At 38.7% G+C, this 23,892-nt stretch overlaps 1 protein-coding gene across 4 annotated transcripts in view; it reads right to left on the minus strand.

Annotated features, from left to right (window-relative positions):
- Positions 1 to 23,892, minus strand: part of LOC149535255 (midasin-like protein) — a 216,133-nt gene that overhangs the window by 185,502 nt on the left and 6,739 nt on the right. For all 4 annotated transcript variants that reach the window (XR_016356783.1, XM_089803665.1, XM_089803666.1 and 1 more), the window contains exons 2-6: positions 21,884 to 22,188; positions 9,430 to 9,514; positions 8,996 to 9,279; positions 8,640 to 8,873; positions 8,357 to 8,523 (exon numbers count right to left, since the gene is read on the minus strand). Coding sequence is in view for 3 of the 4 variants with exons in the window: in XM_089803665.1 (XP_089659791.1) it covers positions 8,357 to 8,523; positions 8,640 to 8,873; positions 8,996 to 9,279; positions 9,430 to 9,514; positions 21,884 to 22,188 (1,075 nt within the window). In the remaining variant the exon portion in view is untranslated. The remainder of the gene's footprint in view (positions 1 to 8,356; positions 8,524 to 8,639; positions 8,874 to 8,995; positions 9,280 to 9,429; positions 9,515 to 21,883; positions 22,189 to 23,892) is intronic.

Here is a 23,892-nt window from a genome sequence, read left to right on the forward strand (position 1 = left end):
AGTCACAATTGGCCATTGAGAACGAAAACTCTCAATTGGTACGCAATTTTGAGGGTGTGAGAGATCACCTGAATTATTGCAGCTGTGGGAAGGATATTTCAGTCCTTTCACTTGTGCTTAATTGCTGATTTGGAGTTTCAAGTGGAGTTGCACTTTCATCATATCATCTTCAGCAGTCAGTGTCCAATATCTGATCAATCCAGTGGCCTACTGGTATAGGTCATTACAGTGGTATCAGAGCGGTTTCCTGCCAACCTAATAGGGTTACCCAGCCACCATTTAATTTAGTTTACAAAAGAACCAACATAACTGAGAATATGGCTGAGAGACATTCTCAAAGCCCATCTAGAAGTGTGAGAGATGATGAGACTTTACAGCAACAGGAGAGGCTTCTACAGTCAATAGAGGCAAGTACACAAGCAATGATGGTTATGATGCAACATTTGATTGGGGAAAATAGGAGGAATAATCATAATAATGACCAGGATGACAGGAGCATAGCAGAATCACAACATAGGACACGGTCTGGAACAGCTAACAGACCCACACGTCCTACATTCAGAGAAGAAACTCCAGCACGCACACCTGATGCTATAGTAACAGATATTGTAGAGGAACTTCAACAGGCGAGGAATGAGTGGGATTCATTACCAAAATATGTACAGGATGGATGGACATTTGATAGGTACCTGAACTATAGAGCTGCCAAGCAGAAGCAAGTATATAAACATAGTGAGTTGCAACAGGTCACCAACAAGTTGGTATTACCCACATTTGATGGCAGTGGAAAAATGACTGCTCGTGCTTGGATTCATAAGGTGGATACTTTCCTATCTTTGAAGACGATGACAGAATTTGAAGCACTCAAGTATGCCACTTTACACTTAGATGGGGCAGCACATGATTGGTGGACACATGGCATGATCACATTGCAACACAATTAGGTAACCACTTATCAGGAGTTTGTGGATAGATTGATAGAAAGGTTTGATAAAAAAAATCCTGAAGTTTATTTTCGGGAGTTAGCCCAGTTGAGAGTCGAGACAGTCAGGAGGCTTAGAACAATTTATCAATGACTTCCAAAAGCTTGCAGTGATGGTGCCTGACATTTCAGAAAGGAGGCTAGTCATTTTATTCACAGAGGGATTAATTGAACCACTCAAGGGGTGGGTAAAGGCCTTTGATCCTCCTACATTATAGGAAGCCATGAAGAAAGCCCGCAGTATGGAACTTGCAGCTCCAGCAAACTGGTTTAGTTCAAAGAGTTCTTCATCATTTAGAGATAACAAAGGGGAATTCAGCAAGGGTAAAGAAAAGGTTAGTGACTCAAAAGACAAGCTAGCTGCACCTTGGGATAAGGAAACACTTAATGACTTGCGTAGGAAGAAGCTATGCTTCTTTGGCAAAGGTCCCTATGAGTTTGGTCATGATTGTCCTATGAAGCCTAAGGGGAAGGCTAACCGGGTGATGTGGGCTTATTACGAAGGTTCAGATTCAGACATCTCAGAGCACCATGATGAGGATCCTGATGAGGCAGAGGTTGACCAAGAGGTAGATAGTGCTGAGAAAAAAGAGGCTCCAGAGATACATTTACAGGAGGCACGTCTTTCTAGTATTCAAAGAGAGGGATCTTTCAAATTTCGAGGAGTCTTGGCAAGACAAAAGATTATTACTCTGTTGTATACAGGTGCCACACATAATTTTATTGATGCACGATTTGTGGAGAGGCGTGAACTCATTACTGAGGAGTTCGAGGGACTGAGAGTTAAGGTAGCTGATGGATATACTCTTCGTTGTGATAGGATGGTGCGAGATCTACCTTTGCGCCTGAACAACTATGAGTTTAAGGCGGACTATCATGTGGTCAACATGGGTGACATGGACATAGTACTTGGGATGCAATGGCTACATTCTTTGAAGGAGGTTACCTTGAGATTGGAGGATATGGAGATGTGATTCGTGGTGGATGGCAGGACTCATGTGCTGAAGGCTATCCGTGATGGTGATGTCAGGACTATCTCATTTAAGCAGTTGGAGAGATTAGCCAAACATAATAATATAGAGTGGGCGGCAATATGCGCTTTGATGCCTACCTAGGAGGGGCAACACAAGACTGAATATCATCCAGATATTCAGAAATTAAGAATCAAGTATGGTAAGGTATTCAGTGAGATTCCACCAGGCAGGCCACTAGATAGAGGTATTGAGCACATTATCGAGTTGGAGGAAGGTGCTACGCCTATCATGATCACACCATACCGGCACCCAAAACGACTCAAAGATGAGATCGAGAGGACCATCAACGAGTTGCTAGCAATGGGACACATCAGACCAAGTAAGTCACACTTTGCATCTTCTGTTGTTTTGGTAAAAAAGAAGGATGGTACTCTACGAATGTGTATTGATTACAGGGTGTTGAATAAAAGAACTATAAAGAACAAGTATCCCATCCCACGTATTGATGAGCTGATAGACGAACTGCATGGGGCTTGTTATTTCACAAAAATTGATTTGAGATCAGGCTATCACCAGATCAGAGTTCGAGAGCAGGATATTGAAAAAACTGCTTTTAGATGTCATTATGGGCATTTCAAGTTTGTAGTCATGCCTTTTGGTTTGACTAATGCACTTGCCACTTTTCAGTCCACTATGAACAAGGTCTTCCACCATCAGTTGAGGAAATTTGTGCTAGTGTTCTTTGATGATATTTTGATCTATAGCAGGACATGGCAGGAACATTTAGAGCACTTGGAGACAGTATTAAGCATTTTACAGAGCGAGTCCTTGTATGCCAAGGAGTCCAAATGTGATTTGGGGATGACAGAATTGTCGTATCTTGTACACATCATTAGTGCGGAAGGAGTGTGAATGGATCCTGAAAAGATCCGTGCTATTGTTGATTGGCCACCACCAGAGAACTTGACACAGTTAAGAGGGTTCCTTGGTCTATGTGGATTCTATCGCAAGTTTGTTAGTGGCTACTCATGACATGCAACAACAATGACAGATTTGCTGAAGAAAGGGGCATTTGTGTGGACTCGGGAGGCATAGGAGTGTTTTATGCGATTCAAGGAAATAATGACTACATGCCCAATATTAGCATTGCCTGATTTCACGAAGCCATTTGAGCTTCAATGTGATGCTTCTGGAGAGGGAGTTGGTGCTATACTCATGCAGAACAAGCATCCTATAGCTTATGAGAGTAGGAAACTCAGAGGGGCTGAGAGATCATTCAACATATATGATAAGGAAATGCTGGCCATCATGCATGCCTTGGCCAAATTCAGACAGTATCTTATGGGCAGCAAATTTTGTATTAAAACTGATCATAATAGTTTGAGGCACTTTTTGGGACAGCAGGACCTGAATGATCGTCAGCAGAAGTGGGTAAGTTACAGGGATATGATTTTGATATCACATATGTTAAGGGGACACAAAATATTGTTGCAGATGCTTTATCCCATAGGCCACACCTCACTTCTATGATTCGGATATCAAAGGATTGGCGACACTTGATTGTAGCAGAATATGCCAAAGACACGTGGACCTCTGCTATAGTGGAGGGAACAACAATTGACACCAGATACACTCTCATAGATAATTTGATCATTTACAAGAACAGGATTTACTTAGTCCCAGGATCGAAAGTGAAGCAGTTGATTTTGAGAGCATTCCATAATTCACCTACAGCAGGCCATCCTAGGTATTTCAAGACTTACAGGTTAGTACGGGAACGGTTCACTTGGAAGGGATTTAAGGCTGATGTTTTGCAGTATGTGCGAGAGTGTCATGTTTGCCAACAGAATAAACAAGAGCACACTTATCCAGCAGGGCTCCTACAGCCACTTCCTATTCCTGACAAGAAGTGGGAGTGCATCTCTATGGATTTTATTACAAGCTTGCCCAAGGCCTAGGGGTGCGATTGCATCTATGTGGTGGTGGATAGGCTAACAAAATATGCTCACTTCTTCCCTATCGCTACTACATACTTAGCAACTCAAGTGACAGAGGTTTTCTTTAGGGAGATTTTTAGATTACACGGTTTTCCTCGGAGCATTGTCAGTGACAGGGATAGCTGCTTCATGAGTCACTTTTGGCAAGAGATATTTCGGTTGTGTGGCACTGAGCTTACACCTAGTACCAGTTATCACCCACAGACTGATGGTCTAACAGAGATTGTAAACAAATGGGTGGAAGGGTATTTGAGGAATTATGTGGCAGATCAACAGCGAGCTTGGGTCAGATGGATATATCTCTGTGAGTATTGTTACAATACTACATATCATATGACTATACAAATGACACCCTTCATGGCACTTTACAGTTATGAGGCACCTAGTCTCTTAGATTTGTTGTTGGGAGACAGTCGAGTACCCCATGCAGGTGAACTATTACAGGAAAGTAAGGATATAGTTGCTACTCTCAGAGACAACATTGCTAGAGCTCAGAACCAACAAAAGCAGTATGCAGACAAGAAGAGGATTGGGCGTAGTTTTGAGGTAAATGATATGGTTTGCCCCATGTTGCAGCCATATAAGCAATCCACTCTCAAGAAGAGTGGTGTAGAGAAACTCAAGCCACGCTATTATGGACCATTTAGGATCATCAGACGAGTTGGTGAGGTGGCTTATGAGTTGGAGCTTCCCACAAACAGTACAGTGCACAATGTGTTTCATGTATCACGCCTCAAAAAGGCGTTGGGTCAAAATGTGATGCCTTCTGTTGTATTACCTCCCTTGGATGATGAGGGGAAACTGATCTTAGTGCCAGAATCCATTCCGGATAGTAGAGAGAAGCAGCTTCACAGGAGAGTAATCAGAGAGTATCTAATTAAGTGGAAAGATTTACCTGTTGAAGATGCTACTTGGGAGGGAGAAGTGATTTTGCAGCATCCAGCATTAAGATTGCTTGAGGCCAAGCAATTTTAGGAGGGGCGGACCTGTAATGTCCCCGTTTTTTGCAGGAGTTAAATTATTTATAAAGTTACCACTAAAAATATATTACGAGATAACTTTATATTTAATTAACTCAATAAAGTGATATTTTATAAAATCATTAAATAAATCAATCTTCTAGAGGTTGCTGGAAGAAGCGATGAATAAATAAAAAGGAGGCTGACCTATCGAGAAAAAAATAAATAAATAGGCATTGAGGGCTCATTGCCTATCATCGAGATTTATTATTGATTTTTGCTTATGTGCGTTGTGGAGCCTAGGGTTTCTGCAAGTAGTCACAATTGGCCATTGAGAATGAAAACTCTCAATTGGTACGCAATTTTGAGGGTGTGAGAGATCACTTGAATTATTGCAGCTATGGGAAGGATATTTCAGTCCTTTCACTTGTGCTTAATTGCTGATTTGGAGTTTCAAGTGGAGTTGCACTTTCACCATATCATCTTCAGCAGTCAGTCTCCAATATCTAATCAACCCAGTGACCTATTGGTACGGGTCATTACACGAAGCCAATCTAGAACCAAAACCTACAACATAGGAAGAAAGGATAGATAATGTTTAGAAGTTGAAGTAAAGGGCTTCATGGTGGGAAATGAGCACCAAGAGCATCCTATTTGAGAATTTAATTGAGTTCTTAGCAAATGTATATGTGAAAGTCAAAAATAACACACACTACATTTCAACAATGAAGTGTGTGAACATTTTATGTGCCTATATGTTGATCTAATCTATAGACAAAGATCAAACAAGATTAAAAAGAATACAACGAGCCAAGGATAAAAGAGTTTGAACTTACTAATTTGTGACCTCCGAATCTTTTGGTAACATTTGTAATCACCAACATAAGTGAGTGCAAGATATGTTGGAGAAGTTTAATAAGCTAGATTATAAAGGAGCTAGTACCACCAACTGCACGTGGATATTTTTCTAGTTAACCATGCGAGCTACTTAAACACACGAGCCAGCTAACTAGATCCTAGACTGCTGCTTCTGGTAAATTTCCTCATTGGCTAAATTATCCCTCCATTTCTTCCTCCAACATTCCTCCTCCTCACAAGTACCATCTGTTCAAAAATATATAGATACAGATATAGATATACGTGTGTATATATGTGTGTTATATGTGTATATATTTGTGTATTATCAAAATAACATATATGAAGTGTCAAATGTTGTAATTATATTATTTAAATTTATTTTGTGTATGTGTATGTATGTATTATCAAAATAACATATATGAAGTGTCAAATATTGTAATTATATTATTTTAATTTATTTAGCCCCTAAACAATAAGAATTTTACCAACCATCTATTAAAATTAATCAATAAAGGAGAGTGACAAACGTAGCAAACAGTGCTATTGATATATAGATTTTCAATAGATCACTAATGATGTAGCATCCTAGGCATGCATTAGATTTTGAATATGGAGTGGAATATAATTTAATCCCAAGGTTGTTTTCAGTCATTCTCATTAATAAAAGGGAAATTCAAACTTTGTTTCTTCGTCTTAATTTATAAATGTTCATGTTTTGTAGGTCTCACTGTTGATTTTGCTTGTGTCTTGGAAGCCATTCATGACTCCTTATTCTCTAGTAGCTAGATCTTGTCCTTTATTTTAATTCAGCGTTATGAGGTGTTTTTGGACCCATTTTCAGCATAGATAAAAGTTGAAAGCCATATCTATAGGTATCCCACTGATCCTTGTGCTGCATGCATGGGTTCCGGTCCAAGCCCACACAAGTTTCATCTTCAGAAAATTCAATGCCTCCACCATATATTGGATCAAAAACCTTTCATTGTGCTTCAGTGTCATCTGCCTCAGTGATCAATCAAAACACATTTCAAAAATGCATCTTCGAAAGGCATGGATATGCCATGCTCATACCCATAACTGGGCACTTGCGAGGGCTATTTGGTAAATTAATCTGAAACAAACTCCACCCATCATCCAGCTGCTTTAACAAAATCACATACTCTCAAAATAAATCTCTATCAATCTATAAAGGTGGGTCAATGGACTTAAAGCGCTGTGGAAGGAAATGCAAGTTATTCTGTTCCGGTTGGCTGTAGTTCTATTGATTTCAAGGGAGAGTTACTTGGCTCCATATCAGATCAGGAGCTTCCATACTATTTTAAGGGGACCTGTTTCTTATTCATTTCAAGCAGAGTGATTGCCCATTATATACTGTGAAATTTACTTATACTATGCTTCATCTTTGAGATTTCTTAGTGTTACCATCATCTAGATCTTCAAGGCTCAAAAAGATAAATCTAATAGTATCTACAGTTAGATGAAGATCTTCACTCTTAAAGCAACGACATGTTGAACTTTAAAGATTCTGTGCAGTAGGTATCTTATCATACCATGCTCAGAATATGGTGTATATATTAAATACATATTCCTGTTAAGTAAAATATTATAGATATAAAATTTATGAGCTTTTGCAGTTCAAGGCAAAGTTCTAAGGGGCATGGCTACAACTGGTGTTTGCTCTCATTTGTTAGCTATTGATCTATTGTTTCCCTAATGGAAGGTTCTAAAAAGGATTTATAAACTAGAAGTTTTACTATTTATGATTGTGATAGGGTTATGTGATTGTAACACAGAAAGATTTTTTTAGTTCAATCGAACAACATATAAGTGAGCCCAAATTCAGTCAAAACATACAATTTGAAAGAGATACAATTTATGCCCACATGAGTTTTATCCCTCAGGAATATTTTGTACTGGTCATATACCTCCAACACAAATCTCAGTAAAATGTAGCTCATGGTGTCTGAACAATTCAAGCTTATTGAAATTTGAGACACAGGAAGCAAGGGAGATCAAATTCTAATCATCCTGCATGATACCTCTAAGATTTAACAAAATGATCATTACTAAGTACTTGTAGATTTACAAGATGAAAGAATAATTAAGCAGTACAATAATTAAGGAAATACCTGGTGAAGTTTTTTCTTGCAATAGCAAGCACATTACAGCATAATTTCAAATAAAATAGGAAGTTTAGTTTACAAATCCAAAATCTTGAAATATCCCTATGTGCCTGTGATAATACAATTAGTTTTAACTGGCTAGAAGAGCCAACAGGCACACCTAATTAGTGACAAGCAAATTACAGCAATCCACCAATTTCAAACAGAATAGGAGGGTCAGCTTACAAATGCAAAGAAATTTCAATGCACTTCAACTTCTTGCACAACTGTAATCTAAAAGTAATTTTAACTGGCTGGAAGAATAGCCTATAAACACACCTACTACAAGCCAAGCAATCATGCTAGTTTTCAAGTTCATCGATACTCTCCATCAAGTCCCAGAAGTAGAAACAACACCAGAAATATAACTTGTAAAACTGCTAAATGGTAATGTAATATACATAACACATTTCAGTATCCTCACCGAAATTTCCTGTAATCTGGGCCAATTCATTTATCAGCATCGTCTTTCCAACTCCCACTGAACCCTCCAAAAGGAGAGGCTGACCTTGACAAACTGCCAAAACAACTGCTTCTAAGCTCTTTTCTATGTTTGATGTCATTACAAAGGAGCTGACTGTGGGACCACATCTGTAAAAAATAAAGATTCACTTGGAATTCATAATTGCCATTAGATGCATACTTCATGTCCATTCTATGCTGAGGTATGCCAAAGCCACTGAATTACAAAGAGTACTAAATGTTACCCTTCAGATTGCATTCTTTTCTTGACAGGGAGCTCCATACCAAATTTCTTTAAATGAGAAATAAGGGTCAGTCCATAACTTCTGAAGCTTCGTCCTGGTTGGCCAACTGCAACTGGATCAGAGTGTACAATGAATTTTTTTTTACCATCAACAAAATCACCAAATCTCAATTTCTTTGATTCTAAATACCATCCAGCCTTCTCTAAGGAGACATCCTGGCAGAATTCTTCCCACCTGAAATCACTACCAATTAATTTGAGGAAAAAAAAGATGTGACAATAATAAACCATCACAGTTATAGAATTGAATACAAAGATAACCAGATGTAAGACGAAAGAACAGAAATCCAAGAATACCGTAACAAACATGCAAAAGCCATTTCTTCCGTAAGACCGGACAGCTTATACCCCAGATACCGGGTTGCTTCATCACTCATTCTCAAGACAACTGATAGCACTTGAACTGCGCACCATCTAACATCAGAAGCCATTTCTGAAGAGATACACACTTTATTTGAGTTGCATGTCCACTGCAACAGTTCTAAAAATGGACTCCAATCCCAAAGCCTGGAAAATACTTTGGGCTCTAGATGTAGAAATCGATAAGATGCCCGAATAATGTCCAATAAATGAAAAGCTTCCTACAAATCAATTAAGGTTATTATTCTTTATTGTTCCAATAAAAACAACAAAGATTAAAACATTTAAGTTCAAAAAAATAATTGGCTGGTTTTACAGCTTCTATCCCCAAGCATATGCCAGTCAATATACACAGTTCAAATGTAGCTTACATCTTCTGTCTCAAGTATCGATATATCAAATTGCAGTAGTCTTTGAAATGGTGGTGGAGCAAATGAAAAATACTGCAAGATGGACCTGCAACAACAAATCATCTTAAGTTACAACATATGTTAAAGCAAAAGGGAGTTGGTCCCCTTCATAATATGTCAAAAGACACAACCAACAATCATCATGCCCATACCAATATGGTTAACTCTCCAGGATTAATAAGGTTAGTAGCGCACATTATATGTTACATTGAGTCCATTCCATGAGAATTAGAGGCTACATTCGTCGAATGGCTCAAAACATTATTGAATCCTTCAAAATGTCTAGGGAAATATCACTGTTTTGAGGCAACTGACCACCAAATGAAGGACCATCAATTAAATGAACAGAATTATTCAAGACAATACGTGTGACAGTGAATCCAATCAGAGTAAATTCAAATCATTACACATTAGAATGAAACAATGATCAAAAACATCCCAAATTTGCAAGAAATGTAACTTTTTATCGCTGTCTCATGCCACAGTCCATACCATCAATGCTTCTTTGCCCGTACAATTGCCTTCTCTGGCTTTAAACAATAACTACCCTCCCAACCGATCTGAGCAGTTGGTTTCCATAACAAAAGCCAATTACATTAGTTTTATCATTTACAGCCAAAAAGACTAGCCCTTATAGTTCAAATTTTTGAACTTAAAAACTCTTATTTAAATAAACTAAACTGACTACATCCTAGATCAATGACCCTTGGATCAAAAATAAAAATAAATTATTCAATAGGTCCAAACATTTTTAGGACCCTAACCAACCCTAGACCCATGAGATCCCATATTTGGTCCTATGGTCCTTATAGGACCATGAGGACTTTTAACATCTACATGTAGATCTTTACATTTGTTTACATCAAAGACCATTATTGGCCCTAGGTTATCATAGTTAACAACTTGAAATTATTACAAGGTAATTGGTAAATACTTGCTTATTAATAATAGAGACCGAAAGGTCAATTTATACAAAAGGAAGAGACGATGTTTCCTTAGGAAACGATCGTAAAGAATAGAAACATTCTATTCCAGAGAAAGCAAAAAACGAAAGCAAACTAAAGCTAAAGATATTTACCAGATAACCATTAACTAATAATAGACGTCTTATCTATTATTGTAATACCCTCCCTTAATGGTTAATCTATCTAACACACCAAGCTGTCCTCTGAATTTGACAAACTTATCAGGACCAAGAGGCTTGGTGAGAATGTCTGCAGTCTGATCTGAGGTAGGAACATACTGCAGATCTATAGTCCCATCTTCAACCAGCTGTCGTATGTAATGACAATGAACATCCACATGCTTGGTTCGTTCATGGAAGACTGGATTCCGTGCTAACTTGATAACGCCTTCATTATCAACAAACAGATTAGTCGGTCCTGCTAGTGACATCTGCATATCCCCAAGCATCCGACGAAGCCAGACAGCTTCACATCCTGCCTTAACAGTCCCTCTATATTCAGCCTCTGTAGAAGAGAGAGAAACTGCCTGCTGCTTCTTGCTGGTCCATGTGACTGCACCGGATCCCAAACTAAACACATATCCAGATGTTGACTTTTTATCATCAACAGAGCCTGCCCAATCTGAATTTGTGAACCCACTGAGTTTAGGATTAGAACTCCGAGAATACAGAAGTCCATAATCAGAAGTGCCCTTCACATAACGAAGCACACGCTTTGCTGCCATCCAATGATCAGCCTTAGGAGCTGTCATAAAGCGTGAAATATAGCTGACTGCGAGGCTGATATCAGGCCTAGTAGCAGATAGGTAGATGAGGCTGCCTACTAGTTGCCTATACGTAGTATCATCAACGGAAGGAGAATCAGACTTGGCTGATAACTTGAGACCTTTCTCCATAGGTGTAGATGCAGGGTTGCAATCCTGCATTCGGAATTTGTCTAACAAGGCTCTGGCATATTTGGACTGAGAGATGAATATACCAGAAGACTATTGCCAAACTTCAACACCTAAGCAATAATGCATGAGCCCAAGGTCAGTCATATCAAAAGACTGGCATAAGTGTTGTTTGATTCCCTGAATCAAAGATGCCAAACTGCCAGTGATGATCAGATCATCCACATAGATAACCAGAAGGATGATGTCACTGTCAGTAGTCTTGATGTACAGATTTGAGTCTGAAGAACTCCTCTTGAAGCCTTGATCACTGAGATACGTATCAATCTTGATGTACCATGCCCGAGGGGCCTGCTTCAAACCATAGAGAGCTTTTACCAATCTGAGAACCTAATGGTCTTTACCAGCAACCTTGAAACCAGGAGGCTGCGTCATGTAGACCTCTTCATGGAGATCACCATTCAGGAAAGCACTCTTTACGTCCATCTGATGGACCTTCCAGCCAAACTGTGCTGCCATGGCTAGGACTAATCTGATGGTGCTCATCTTTGCAGTAGGAGCAAAGGTCTCCTCATAATCAATGCCCTGACGCTGAGAAAAGCCCTTTGCCACTAAACGAGCTTTGTACTTATCCAAAGTACCATCTGATTTGTATTTGATTTTGTAGTACCATCTGATTTGTATTTGATTTTGTAGACCCATTTGCAGCTAATGGGTTTCTTCCGTGGGGGAAGATCAGAAAGGACCCAAGTGTTGTTCTTCAGCAGGCTCTGGTGTTCAGATTGCATGGCCTGTTCCCACTCTGGAATTCCTTTAGCCTCGGAATATGTTTGAGGTTCAAACACACTGTGAATGTTCGCCATAAGAGCAAAGTTAACAGAATCTATAGTTTTGCTCTTTTTTCGAGTAGTTCTCCCATCAATGAGCTCATCATCATGAAGATCAGCAAGTGTCTTAGCCCACCACTTAGGCCGGAGAGGAGAATGACCAACAGTAGTACTAGGAGATGCTTGATCAGCAGGATCCTGATCAGAAGAATCTAGATCAAACTCAGGTGAAGCATCTTCAAAACGAGGTGATCCTGCAGGAGAAGCCGGAGGTGGCTGTACAGGTATCACTGGCAGGACTGGAGCTGTAGGAGCTACTGGAGCCCTCCCATCAGGTGGACCTAATGGAAGTCGAACTCCCAAATCATGAACCTGCATTGGCTGGTCTGCTGGATCAGGAACAGGAGAAACAGGCATGAATGGTCCTCGCTGCTCATCAAAGACTACATCACGGCTGTATATGAGACGAGATGTCTCAACATCAATAAGGCGGTAGGCTTTGTGAAGACTGCTATATCCAGCAAGCATCAGTTTCTGACTTTTGGCATCCAACTTGGTGCGTGAAGCATCAGGGATCCAAACAAAAGCAAGAGAGCCAAAAACCTTCAGGTGACTGATTCTGGGCTTGCGACCTGACCAAGCCTCTTCCGGAGTTTTACCTTTGACCGCCACTGTGGGTGACCGGTTCAACAGATAAACTGCAGTGTTAACTGCTTCTGCCCAAAAATGCTTCGGAACATGTCTGTGTTCGAGCATGGAACGAGCCATCTCGGTGATTGTCCTGTTCCGACGTTCAACTACACTATTCTGTTGTGGCGTGTGGGGTGTGGTGAACTGGCATTGGATGCCATGTGTATCCAAGAAGCTGGAGAAAACATTAGAACAAAATTCCCCCCCATTGTCTGATCTAAGAGTAATAATAGATTTCCCAGACTCTTTTTCAACTAAGGGTTTAAACTTCTGAAATACAATAAATGCATTGGATTTCTTTTTAAGGAAATACACCCACATTTTTCTACTGAAATCATCTACAAACAACAGAAAATACCTGTACCCAAGAACAGAAGGAGTGGCCAGAGGGCCGCAGATATCAGCATGAACAAGCTGAAGTACTTGAGAAGCTCGCCAAGAATCGCCACTGGGGAAAGGTGTGCGATGTTGCTTCCCAGCCTGACATGCGTCACAAACTCCAAGGTGTTGGGTTTGAATCTCTGGCAAACCAAGAACAAGCTCATCCCGAGCAAGTTGTGAGAGATAATGCACATTTAAGTGCCCATATCGCTGATGCTAAAGTGTGCTGATGGAAGATCGCCGAGCAGCCATAGCTAAGTCCTGAGAATCACCAAAATCAGTAAGTCTAAAAAGACCATGATCCTCAAGACCAACTGCAATAGTAGACTTAGTCGCCCGATCAGTGATGGTGCACTGATGTGAACTGAAGGTGACTGCCAAGTGTGGAGAATGTTGCAGCAACTGACTGACCGAGAGTAGATTTAGTTCCATCCCTGGAACGTAGTACACATCAAGGAATATGAGCTTCCTCCCAACAGACTGAATTTGAATGTTGCCTTTACCAACAACCGTGTACTCTTCTCCACCACCAAAGATAACAGAATCTGAATAAGGCTGGTAGTCAGTAAACCAGTCTCTGCGGTGAGTGAAATGTCGAGAGGCACCTGAATCAATGTACCAGGCAGATGACTGTACATGATCTGCGGGTCTTTTAGCCATGAAGGCATAAAAGGCAGATTCCACTTGCTCAGTGTGCTCTGCACTGTTCGCTTTAGGTTGCGAACCTAATTGCTTAGACTGGGCAGCTAAGCGTTTCCGACATGCAACCTTCATGTGACCATACTTGTGGCAATAGTTGCATTGAATGTTCTTCTTTTTGGTACCATCGGATGCTGGAGCAGAAGACTTCTGCTGAGATGGTTGCTGAAACTTGCCCTTATCCTTCTGAAAGGATTTCGCAGCAAAGGCTTGCTCAGTGGAGGTGGAACTGGAGCTGCTACCGAACTGTTGTTTCCACCGATCTTGCTGAAGTAGCAGGGTGCAGAGATCAGTGAACTTTAGATCAACACCAGTAGATGTGATGTTGAGAGTCTCGATAAAATGCTCATAGGAATTTGGTAAACTCCGAAGAGTGATTACCACAATATCCTCTTCCTCCATCTTGCGACCGATGGCAAGTAACTGATCACGGATTTCCTGAATCCGATTCAGGTGTGCCTGGAGCGAGGTGCGCTCATCCATGACAATAGAAAACAAAGTGTTTTTCAGAAAGAAGGCTCTGCTCTTGTCGGAAGTCTCATGAAGACCTTTTAGATGTGTCCAGATTTCGGCCGCTGTCTTGTCGGATGGAATCTGAGAAAGCTGGTCATCAGCTACGGAGAGTTTGAGAAGCATTACTGCCTCTCGATTGTTCAGATCCCATGTATCTTGATCAGGACCCGGAGAAGTCGGACGCTGCTTAACACCCAAAACAAGTTGATCGGTGTTTCAATATTCGAAGATTGCAATGATGCGCTGCTTCCAGGTTCCATAATTGCGACCATTGAATTTGGAATTATGCTCGAGCAGAATATTTGTCAAAGATGCCATGGCACGTTTTTCAATGAAAAACTGTGAAAATCTATGAAGGCACGTTCTTCGAGGCAAAAATACGGAAGACCCAGAAGAATCAGAGAATGACCCAAAAGAGAGCTCGAAATACTCAGAAGGAATCTGTTGTCGTTTTCTGAATCCGCTGGCTCAAAAATCGAGGCACCCAGAAAAAACGGACGACAACCCAGTTGAGCTCTCGAAAAACCCACCAAGAATCTCCAAACAACAAAAAATTTCGACCCCAAAAATTAGGGTTTCGAAAAAAAGGCCCTAGCTGAAAAAGCTTGAAAAAACTTCAGATTTCTTGATGAAAAATGGTCGAATCTGCTTCCCAGAGCACGATGATAGACTGAGACGGCTAAGAGCATGAAGATTTGATACAGAAACATGCAGATTTTCACCCCAAAAATGCGAGTCTTCAAAAAATGGCCACGATTTCCACGCGATTTGCAGACCCGTAATTCGGGAATTTCTCCAAGCAGAAAAACCCTAGGTGGGTTTTGGAGAAATTAGCTGAAATAATTTTGGAAAAATTTAAACAAATAATTTCAAGAAGAAATTATAAATTTTTCCGAAAAAATTTAAGCATTTAGCTCTGATACCATATTACAAGGTAATTGGTAAATACTTGCTTATTAATAACAGAGACCGAAAGGTCAATTTATACAAAAGGAAGAGACGATGTTTCCTTAGGAAACGATCGTAAAGAATAGAAACATTCTATTCCAGAGAAAGCAAAAAACGAAAGCAAACTAAAGCTAAAGATATTTACAAGATAACCATTAACTAATAATAGACGTCTTATCTATTATTGTAATAGAAATCCTCCTTTGGCCTGTGATCCCATCTCATATCCATCTGCTCTTCTATGTTCAGTTGATCCTCTTGTTGGATCTACAATTGGAACAATTGTTCTATTGTCATTGATGTCAAACGTTACTGGTAAGACATTTGGTAATAGTGTAGAGTGTCATATCATTTAATTGATGAAGAGGATTTGAAAAGAGAGATAACCAAATGAACTAGTAAAGTGATTGAGTAAAGAGGAGTAAGTATGATAGAACTACAAAGGGCACTTGATCAATTAGTATTTGATAAGATAATATGTTGTTTGATCATTGTATTAAGTGAAGAAGAAAGATGAGTTAAGTGTAGAAGCGATGATTGTTGCAAGTCAAGAAGTCAAGTAAAACACTAGTTTGACTAACCAACAAATTTCTAGGTCAATGAAGAAGTTAAGCATTATTGAGCAAAAGATTAAGGAACTTAAGTATTAGCGAAGGAAAACAGTATTAGCCAACTGATGGAGTGAGACAGATCAGTAGTGACCAAGCTCAAGAACATAGTGATGACCGAGTGTTAGCACATTAATAGTTTGAGAAAGAATCAAGATTTGAGACCAACATAGTTGAATTTACGAAATAGTCAAAACATGTTAAAGATGAGGATTGATGAGTTGGCATATTTAATGTATGAATTAAGTTCGATGAGCGATCTAAGCCGGAAGATTCAATGAGAAGTTTCTAGAAGTTTCAAGGAAAGAAGAAAGACACAAGGATGAACAAATTCAATGAATCCAATCAAACCCTAAGATCTACGATTATGTTTAAGCGGCAAAAGATTAAACCTATCTATTTAAGGAGGCATATGAGATGTTTTACAAGTTGGCTGGTGAATTTGTGAAAAATATGTGGAAGAACAAGAGTTGCAGAGGAAAAGTGAGAAGTTGGTGAACATGATATTGCTTGAGGTGTTGCCAAGCAGATCAGAGATGAAGAATGTGATGAAGACCATTCAATGAACAAGGAATGAGCTGTATAGTAATCTGAACATGCAAAGTGAGTTGTAATTTATCAAATCAACCTAGATGTTACTTTCTAACCATTGTGGCCATAAAAATCATTTAATTAAGGTTGACCTAACAGTCATATTGTAAACCCTTTAATCAAGATGACATCTAATAGGAAATTTTTGAAGACCTCTAACAAGGCCGCTCCTAACAAGGTGATTAAATCATTTAATAGGGTCACACCTAATAGTGTGTTTTGTAACCTTTAACAAGGTTGGCTCTTAATCGAGCTCACTTCAAAAGAGTGAAAAATTGGTAGCACAAACTGAGTTTCCACGTTAAATCTTGGTGTCAAACTTGTGTGAATGTCGTTTTCATGTATCATATTGTTTACTGTTATATGTTTCTGCAATTCGAATAACACTAAAACAAAGAGCTAGGTGTTGATATGAATAAGTTGAATTACTGATGATTTGATATATTGACTAAGTGGATTTATGAGTTTGGTCAAGTTGTTTGAAGTTGTTAAAAATTGAATCGATACATCTGGACCAGCTGAGGGTAACTAATTCACCCCCCTCCCCTCTCTTAGTTAATTCTAATCATTCTAACACCTCTAGGTGTTCCTGCACCAGTTTGTCCCCCCCAACCCCCAATTCTGGAAACTCAACCCAACATACCCCAATGTCGATGTTGCATTGTCAAGGAGTTTCCCCTAGTGTGACAATCTCCTCAAGATGGATATTTTCTTATCTTGTATGCTTATTGGTCATTGACTGACCCTTGGGTTGTGTTCCCCTTTTGATGTTAGGCAACTAATCAAGACCTTTTTTTTGTTTTAGTGCTTAACGATTACCTCTAGATGGTGCACTACAAACTAGTTATGAGATAAATGGAAGTCACTTAAGATGGTTTTCTATGTTGACAATATGATAATTGACTAGGAATTGGTAAGATGCATATTGTTCATATAAAACGGTATAGTTAGTGTAAATTCATCTTACTATAATAACTTGTGTTAATGCCATATGTCCCCAAGTTTACATTCTGCTATGTACCTAATGTGGATTTTAAATGGGTATGCTCTCTAATGTTGACTAGATGTTATATTCTCGAGTGTCATGTAGCAATTATTCCCCTAAATGTGAACATTACTATTCCCAATGTGATGTGAATGTGTTCTTTCGATGGCTTACACTTATTTTGGTTATTCATTGGATTTTTCTCGTGTTGTGTGGGCCTGACAATGAATTTTGGTTTTGCTTATGCTGGATTGGTCAGCAAGATTCTTCTATTTGTCTAACTGTGACACATCACACTTGATTTAATGTTAGAATTGTGAACATTTATGATTTAGTGTTGAAATTGGTAACATCGGCCACTTGGGTTTTCTCTTCTCTAAATTTCACGGTGACTATTCCAAATGTTTGAAATAGTTGGCCATGTTATGTGTTTAATGTTGTTTCTATCATGTCTTATGGACCTTTGGCATGTGCAAGGGAAAATACCACAAAAAGCATCGTACAGTCCTATGTTTATTGTAATTTGGATTTTAGACTAAATTTCATGTTGTTTGAAATTTACAAGTAAATGGCAGTGTGTGTAACCCATGACAAGGTTGTATTCTATTGTATTGATTAAAGATGTTTCAATGGTAAAAGTCCTATTTTGGGTAGAAGCTAGTGTGGGCATTATGTAATTGCTTATTTAAAAGTCCATGCCAAAATGTGATCAAAAGGTGTGCGACCTTCATGAAATTTTCTGCGATCAACTGCTTGATAATATTGGTTACTTGTTGGCCCAATAGGGGGTCGTGAAGGAATGGTCCTTCCTTGACAAAGAGTGGTGAAAAATGAAATCCCCTGGAGCAGTAGTGGGTTAAAGTTAATTTTGATGGAGCTTTGAAAGGAAACCCCATCAGAAGTGGTGTTGGTTTCATAGCCACAGACTTGGTAGGGAATACCTTACCAATAGGGGTCAAGAGATTGAAAGACAGGACACATAATGAGGCAAAATGCAGGCTGCCTCTTAGCAATTCATAGAGCAAAAGAGTTAAATCTTAGGAGGCTCCTTTTCGAAGCAGACTCGCTGATAACGGTAATGGCTCTTACTAGCAGGCTATCACAGGTATGGTATTTGATTAAGTATATTAGCATTATAAAGAAACTATTAAAAGGATTCAAAGAATACAGAGTTGGTCATGTTAGAAAAGAGAGGAATAGGGAAGCAGATATGTTATCAAATACAGCAATCGATTTGGTGAGTTTGGGAAAGAAAATTTTATGGAAGAGTAAAGACAATCAGAAGGGACCCTTTTAGATTGGGACATATATATTTGAATTTGGTCTGTCAAAATTTGGAATTTGAGTTGGTCGTCCGAAAGGTTGGCATTAGCAGTGAGTTGGAGTGCATTTACTATTCCTGTTTATGAAAAGTATGGGCTGATATGATGTTTAATTAAGGGAGTTGGCGAAATGACGAGGTGGCTAACTGTTGGCGCATGTGGGAGTACCAAAGTATTAATGACTGGAGGTGGTGAGGACAGAAGGATCTAGAGCCTAACACTCAATCATCAAATACTTTACCATCTTTGTTTTGGGGCACTTTTTTGGCAATTTCTCTCAACAGTGCAGGTGATTTGGGTTTCAATGGAGGCAAACTTTTCGTTTACAACTACATTTTCAGAGACCTTTCTCTGGTGAGATTTCCAAGAGGAGATTTAAGGGTTTGTCTCGTTTTAAGGACAAGAAATTGATGGAAATTTTAGAGGAGCTGTTCGAAAAAAGTTTATGGTGTTCGACACTAGGTACAGGGTGAATGTTGACATTACCTCAATGCTTATGGCATGGTTAATTATGTTGGATTCTAGGAAGGAGACGATGAGAATCATGAGGGTGCTGGTGAAGCCAGAATGGATGGGCAGTATGGTGCAGATTCTTCCCTGTGCAGTGCCTATGAGGGGTTTTCGGGTGGAGAAAGCAGGGTGGTGCTTGGTGGTCGGTGTGACGGATGACTTTCAGCCTTTCATTATATTGAGCATGACCAAGCACAAGTGCAGCAAATTTCAAGAGCAGGGAGGGTTTGGCTTTTGTTGAAGGATTCTATGCAATGAAAGGAAAATGAGCAGATTCAGAGGGCCTGGGATCTAGAGCAATGGGGAAAAGGACAGCTCGGAATGCCATGGAGGTAATGTAGAAAAGGAAGCCAGCATCAGATAAGGCAGGAGGCATCATGGTCCCAGAGGACTCATCTCTGGCAAAGGAGATCAGAAAATTGAACAAACGAAGGACTGTGGCAGCGAAGGTCGGAGACCTGTTGTAATGTGTGGGTAGCAGTGGTGGTATGAGGACCAGTTCTTGTGTTTGGTGCTGATGCTAATTTCTTCCATGGAATTCTGATTTTTGTTGCTTAGGCTTAGAAATTTCTGCATATATCTTGCCGTGAAGGGCACTGTTTTGGCTACCTTCTTCTGAGGAAGAGGGATCGCATGTAGATATTTCTATATTCTTTGAGCTTGTTTGATAGACAATTAGGGGAGATAGGATGTTAGTTTTCAGTTTTTTCAACATGCCAGAGGAACAGTTACAGTAGATATTTAGTTAGGAGTTAGTTTATTTTGGACAGATATGATGGACAAATAAATTGTAGATAGCTGATAGATTCACTGGATGGATGATGAAACCTATGGATGTATATTTTCTGAAATTAATGAAAAACTAAAATTATTACCAATCAAAAAATATATTGGTTTTCTGCAAATGTATTTATTGTCCATATTAATTTTTTTATCACTCTCGGGTAGTTGTCGTGTTGGTTGGTTGACGATTGTGTCCCTCTTGGCAACCATCAGGTCTTGATGGACATTTAGGGTAGATAGGATGTTACTTTTTAGTTTTTTGAACATGCCAGAGTTTCCAATTTTTTTAACATGCCAGAGGAACAGTTATAGTAGATTTTTAGTTAGGATTTAGTTTATTTTGGACAGATATGATGGACAAATAGATTGTGGATAGCTGATGGATACACTGGATGGATGATGAAACCTATGGATGTATATTTTCTGAAATTAATGAAAAACTAAAATTATTGGCTATCCGTCAATGTATTTATTGTCCGTATTAAATTTGTTATCACTCTCAAGTAGTTGTTGTGTCGGTTGACGATGGTATCCCTCTTGGCAACCATCAGGTCCTTTAAATATGTTGTGCACAACCAAGGAAGGGGGATGGTATTGTTGGGTAAATTGAAAACCTTGGTCGACCATCTCTGGTTTTCTTCTCTGTATTTAATTCATGAACTAATAAAGATATTTTTTTACTCCTCTATTTGGTATGCACTTCCATTTGTATTATTACTCCATGTATGTTAAGCACAAAGCATAGCAGTAAACAAACATCATGTGATTAGGGGGTCATTCCCTTATTGCATTTATATACTTTTCTAATATAAGATGATAAAACCTTATATACTTTATTGAGTATACCTCTTGTGAAATACTTATAATCTAATAATTATTAGATTCTTATTTATTTATGAATAGGGTTATTGAGGAAGTGTAATAATACCCCTTCAGCTATTTTGTCACCCTTCCTCCTTTATGCAAGGAGGTTCTCTCTCATTTGAGAGGTTGTGGAATTGGTGATTTTAAAATGAGTTATATCAGTAAACACAGAAGGTATTTCTGCCATGTGGAAGGAAGAGTGCCCCCAGGTTTTTATTACCTAAAAGGGTTTTCTCCGCATATATTATATTTAATGTACAAAACCTATGATTTCATGATGCTCATTTTATTTATTTTAATAAGATCCTATTTTCTAACAATATGATTTTCCATGCATAATCATGAGCAAGGCCATTCTCATGCAGACATAAAATACTATATTTCATGCACAAAAACCAGGAAACCTTCTGTTACATTAAAATAAGAAACTGTCATGAATGACAAACATGACTGCAAATGCCTACAACCTTGCTCAATACCAAGCCCCGTACCAAGCCCCGTACTGTTGCAAAAGAAGACGAGGTTTTGTCTTAATAAGAAATGCCAAAAAGCCCTTCCAAATTGCGTAAATTCTTTTTTGAATCTGAAAGAAATTAATTTGCAACTTATATGATCCCGTGTTCTATATTCAATCATACCATGTTTTATATTCTTAACACAATCGTACCTTAATTACAAGCATTTTTCTCTTAACACGGAGAAAGTGAATGTCTACAGAAGCACAGATATTGCATTGATGAACATAAAAATATACGTGTTTCTGAATATATATCATTAAAATGAAGAGCAAACAATAAAATATACTGATTGAATTTAAAAGGTTCTCATAACACCAACCTCAACAAAAAAGGTGCAAGTTCTAGACTACGACTGAATGCAATAACTGCATGTTCATGAAGCTTTAAACTCCAACATTTTGAAAGGTGCAATTTAATTTGGAAAAACTCTTGTGAGTTGAGCTTCTCATCGTCCTTGTTCACAGATCCTCCTGTGCTTTGCAGCCGCTGAAGCAATCCTACTAAAGTATTTATGATTCTGATTGAAAGAGGTCGAAGACATCCAATGACAGAAACTGTAAGGTCTGGCTGTAGCAGTAGCTCTGCAGAAATGTCCAGGACATCATCATCCTTAATACAAAAACCCTGCACAAAAGAATCATTATTTTTAAACATCATTCAAGAAAATAAACATTCTGGGCAGAAATTTAAATCATAGTAGCATTTGATTTACAGAGTGTTAATAATCATCACAAATATGAAATATGTAAATGGAGTTCACTTAACTGACTTTAAAAAAGGAAAAACTCAGCAAACCATCACGTAACTAAAACATATTATGTTAATAAAAATAAGCTTGTTGAGACCATAGTTACAAAACTGGGACTCACCTTATCATGGAAGTAATTGGAAAATATTTGCTTGTTATCAACAGTGATCAAGAGATCAATTTATACAAGAGACTAAATGATGTTCCCTTAGGAAACAATCATAAAGAATAGAAACATTCTATCCTAGAAAAAGGAAACTAAATATTAGAAACTTTCCAATGTTTACTGGAGATTACAATAGATAACCATTAGACACTAAATAGAGATAATAGAAACTATCTATTATCGTAATACCCTCCCTTAATGGTTAATCTATCCAGAGCACGAAGCTATCAAAAAGCAAAAAAGGCAAATTTTGTCTACTCAGAATTCTCTGCACTGTTCGCTATGGGCTGCAAACCAGATTGCTTAGATAGGGCAGCTAAGCGCTTCCAACATTCAACCTTCTTGTGCCCATACTTGTAGCAATAGTTGCATTGAATGTTCTTTTTCCTAGAGCCTTCAAAAGTTGGAGCAGAGGACCTCTATTGAGAAGACTGTTGTGAACCACAACCACCTTATTGTTGTCACAATATTCGAAGATGGTTAGCATCTGCTGATTCTGAGTGCCATAATTGGAATCGTTGAACTTCTGATTTCCCTCGAGCAAAATATTAGTAAGAGATGCCATAGCATGTTTTCCAATGAAAATCTGTGAAGGCACGTACTTTAAGGCAATAAAAGGACCCGAAAAAACTGAAGAGGCATCCAGAGGAGAGCTCAAAAAACTCAGAAGGAATGTGTTGTCGGATTCTGGATCAGCTAGCTCGAAAAATGAGGCACAAAAATTGGCGCACCCAGAAAAAATGGACAACAACCCAGTTGAGCTCTCAAAAAATCTACCAATAATCTTTAAAATAAAAATTTGATCCGGTATAGAAATTTAGGGTTTCAACAAAAACAGCAAATGGCAGATTTGCAGAGAAAATTGCAGAATTTGAGCATGAATAAACAGCAAAGGTTTGTAAAAAAACCTAGATAGGAAAAAGATGACCACTTTTAAAAATGGAAAAATGGAAAAAACAGACCACAAAACAGATGTGCAATTTTTAAAGAAATTTGGATGCGAATGGCAAAAAAATTTGGGTGTGAGTTGCAGAGAAATGGCACCCAATAGACCTCCACATTAACAGCAAAGAATAACCCTCGATTTTTAGAGGATTTAGTCGCGCTAGTTGCAGATAGAAGGGCATGAGTTTGCAGACCAGAAGAAATCATGGGAGTTATAGACAAAATGGCGCGATTTTTTTGGTAGAAACCCCTAGTCGAGCCAAAGGATGTGGAAGCAAATATGCATGAAAATAATTTCGAAAATAAAAGGCAGATAATTTCAACCAAGAAATTATAATCATTTTCGATAAAATTTAGAGTATTGGCTCTAATACCATATTACGGAAGTAATTGGAAAATATTTGTTTGTTATTAACAGTGATCAAGAGATCAATTTATACAAGAGACTGAACAATGTTTCCTTAGGAAA

Source organism: Cupressus sempervirens, chromosome 10 (assembly GCF_028749045.1).
Source record: "Cupressus sempervirens isolate cs-2001-9-10 chromosome 10, ASM2874904v1, whole genome shotgun sequence".
Lineage (NCBI taxonomy): Eukaryota > Viridiplantae > Streptophyta > Pinopsida > Cupressales > Cupressaceae > Cupressus > Cupressus sempervirens.